This window comes from Eimeria maxima, genomic scaffold (assembly GCF_000499605.1).
Source record: "Eimeria maxima Weybridge genomic scaffold, Emw_scaff1505, whole genome shotgun sequence".
Classification (NCBI taxonomy): Eukaryota; Apicomplexa; class Conoidasida; order Eucoccidiorida; family Eimeriidae; genus Eimeria; species Eimeria maxima.
This window is the reverse complement of record NW_013563529.1, coordinates 4,312-8,048: the sequence shown is the minus strand read 5'-3', so window position 1 is coordinate 8,048 and position 3,737 is coordinate 4,312. Positions and strand designations below refer to the sequence as shown.

Below are 3,737 nucleotides of genomic sequence, written 5' to 3'. Positions count from 1 at the left end.
TATATATATATATATATATGTATATATATATATTAGATATATTTATGTTTATATATTTATCTGTATATGTACAAATATATACATATATACATATGCATACATTGCATGCAGTTGTACGCAAAGGAATAAAGAAAATAATTTTTATTCTTCTCTGCTGCTGCTGCTGCTTCCTCAGCAGCAGCAGCAGCAGTAGCAGCAACAAGAAGGATCTTTTTATACATAAACAGGTGTCTCCTTTTCTCTTGTCTCTCCCTAACAACAACTACAGACCCATTAGTAACACCTAGGGTTTAGGGTTTAGGGTTTAGGGTTTAGGGTTGGGGGGGTTAGAGCAGCACGGAGACACAAAAAGAAGACAATGGCAACAAAGGAGACAAATAAGGAGACAGGTAGATATAAACCCTAAAAGGGTTTAGGGTTTATATAAATTATTTATTTTTTTTCTTCTTTTTGTCTCCTTTTATTCCCTTTTTGTCTCCTTTTGTCTCTTTCTTTGTCTCCTTTTTATTATTTTTGTCTCCTTTTTTGTACTTCCTTACAGGGAATTATTTATTTATTTATTTATTTATTTATTTATTTATTTATTTATTTATGTTAATCTTGTGTATATAAATAAAAAGGAGACAGACACCCCAATGAAGGAGACAAATATACACCCCAAGGAGAGCTGTCTATTTATTAAGTGTCTCCTTTATAAATAAATAAATAAATAAATAAATTAATTAATTAATTAATTAATTAATTAATAAATTAATAAGTAAATAAATAAATAAGTAAAGAATTCATGCAGTACTTGGTACTGCCTACGGATCCATACATGTACATTACGTATATATACGTATATATATGTATATATATACGTAAATATATACATATATACATATATAATATATACATATACATATACGTACGTATACAGATATACACATATGTATATTTATACATATTAGTACATATATTTATACATATATATGTACATATATATACATATATATACATCTATATATTTTATATATATTTATATATGTATATAAATACGTATACATGTACATATTTATATATTAATACAAATGTGTATATATACATACATATATATTTACATTATTATATATATTTGTATATATAAAAAGATCCATACAAATATATATTTATATTTATATGTCTCTCCTTAATAAATAAATAATTATATTTATTAATTAAATAATTAAATAAATAAATAAATAAAAAATAAACATTTTTTTTTATTTTTTTTTTTATTGTTGCGGTGTATATTGAGGTGTATGCATACACCGCATTTGCTGCTGCATGCATCGCCAATAAATTAAATAAAATAATAAATAAATAAATAAATAAATAAATAATAAATAAATAAATAAATAAATAATATATTTATTTTTATTTATTTTTATTCTTTTTATTCATTTTTTTTATTTGTTTTGCTGTCTTAGGTGACACTATATACACACACCATAGAGAGCGGGGTGGCGGCAGCAGCAGCAGCAGCTGCAGCTGCAGCAGCTGCTGCTGCATATACACCTGAAAAGAAGGAAATAAGTAAATAAATAAAAGTAAATAAAGAATATAATATAATATTAATATAATTAATTAAATAATTAAAAAAGAGTATTCAGGTGTATGTACACCTGAAGAAGTCTGTGTGCAGCAGCGGGGCTATGCGGCGGTGCAAGGCAACACACATCTGCTGCTGCTGCTGCTGCTGCTGCTGCTGCTGCTGCTGCTGGAGGCGGAGCAGTATCAGCAGCAGCAGCAGCAGCAGCAGCGGGAGCAGCAGGAGGAGCAGCAAGAATATTTAGATGTAAATATTTGTTTTTTTTCTTCTTATTATAATTTATTTATCTTTCTTTGTACCTCCCACAGCGTAGCTACGTGTATAATTGTTCTTCTATATACGAATTAGGGTTTAGGGTTTAGGGTTTAGGGTTTATCAAGATGTCTTCCGAGTTCCTTGCTACTAAATCCGTCGCGCTGCTGCAGCAGCAAAAGGGACTAAAAAATAACCTAAGGGAGCTGATGCAGGATGATGAGCGTAATGCTCGCATGTATAGAGAATATGGTGGTATATATATATATATATAAACCCTAAACCCTAAACCCTAAACCCTAAACCCTAAACCCTAATTATTTAGTGTTTAGACTTTATTGGGATACATAAGACATAAGAGATATTTTATTTTCTTTTGCTGTTTTTTATAACTCACAGACAGATTACTCACGACTTATATAGCGAGGGTTTAGGGTTTATATAAGGGTTTATATAAGGGTTTATATAAGGGTTTATATTAGGGTTTATTAGGGTTTAGGGTTTGTGCTCAGGTGTCTGCATGGACTTTAGCAGACAACTTCTTGATAAGGAGGGTTTAGATGCATTGGTTGAGTTGGCAAAGGAACGGAATGTATGTAAACCCTAAACCCTAAACCCTAAACCCTAATTTAGGGTTTACATCTTACTACACATCATAAGTTATCGTATATAGATGTTCTGCGTGTGCCATCAACACTCACCCGGATCTTATCAAGGGTTTAGGGTTTAGGGTTTAGGGTTTAGGGTTTATATATGTATATATATAGGTTGAGGAGAAGATAAAGGCAATGTTTAGGGGGGAGAAGATAAACACTACAGAAGGAAGAAGTGTTTTGCATGTTGCATTAAGAATGCCTAAAGGACAAACCCTAATTGTTGATGGCAAAAATGTTGTTGAGGAGGTGCATGCAGTCCTTGATAAAATCAAGACTTTCTCCGAAAAAATCAGAAATGGTAGGGTTTAGGGTTTAGGGTTTATTAGGGTTTATTAGGGTTTATAAGGGTTTATTAGGGTTTATTAGGGTTTATAAGGGTTTAGGGTTTAGGGTTTAGGGTTTGAAGGAGTATAGAGACGTGCCTCCAAATCTTGCTCTATGATGCCCAGAGGTGTTTCTTGTATTATGAGTGTGCGGGTGCCATTATCTAGGGTTTAGGGTTTATTAGGGTTTTCTGGGGTTTAGGGTTTAGGGTTTAGGGTTTGTGTATTTTTTTTTTCTTCAGGTACATTAAAGGGTGCAACAGGAGAAACCCTAACAAATTTAATTTGTATAGGTATAGGAGGAAGTTATTTAGGTAGTGAATTTGTTGTAGAAAGTCTTAACACAGAAAAATACGCAAAAACAAAAGCAGAAGGAAGAACTATTCGGTAAGGGTTTAGGGTTTAGGGTTTAGGGTTTAGGGTTTAGGGTTTAGGAATTGAATTTTTTGTAAAAAGTTTAAAAATAGAAAATTATTATATATTATAAAATAAATTATAAGTAAATAAATAAATAAATAAATTTATATATTTATTTATGTATATTTATTTATATATTTATATATTTATTTTTTTTTTTTTTCTTAGTTTCTTAGCTAATGTAGACCCTATTGACGTGGCTCGTTGTACTGAGGGTCTAAACCCTAGCAAAACCCTAATTGTTATTATAAGCAAAACATTCACAACAGCAGAAACAATGCTCAATGCTAAAACCCTCAAAGAATGGCTCAAACAAGGATTACCTAATGACCCTAATGCAACTAGTAAGAAAAAAAAAAAAAAAAAGAATAAAAGGATGCAGCAACAGCATGCATGCATGCGTGCATGCATGCTGTTGCTGCTGCTGCTGCTGCTGCTGCTGTTGCTGCTGAGGGAACCAATAGAAGGGAGAGAGAGGGAGAGGAGCCATCACGATAGAGTAGACTATGACAAAACCCT

At 31.5% G+C, this 3,737-nt stretch overlaps 1 protein-coding gene across 1 annotated transcript in view; it reads left to right on the top strand.

The window, feature by feature from the left end:
- Nucleotides 1–1,950: 1,950 nt before the first annotated feature.
- The window catches only part of EMWEY_00053280 (glucose-6-phosphate isomerase, putative), a gene marked incomplete at both ends in the record, with an annotated part of 5,186 nt that continues 3,399 nt past the window's right edge, over nucleotides 1,951–3,737 (top strand). Inside the window, 5 exons of the mRNA XM_013477585.1 lie at nucleotides 1,951–2,077; nucleotides 2,335–2,414; nucleotides 2,590–2,776; nucleotides 3,044–3,188; nucleotides 3,387–3,562. Coding sequence (XP_013333039.1) covers nucleotides 1,951–2,077; nucleotides 2,335–2,414; nucleotides 2,590–2,776; nucleotides 3,044–3,188; nucleotides 3,387–3,562 — 715 coding nt within the window. The remainder of the gene's footprint in view (nucleotides 2,078–2,334; nucleotides 2,415–2,589; nucleotides 2,777–3,043; nucleotides 3,189–3,386; nucleotides 3,563–3,737) is intronic.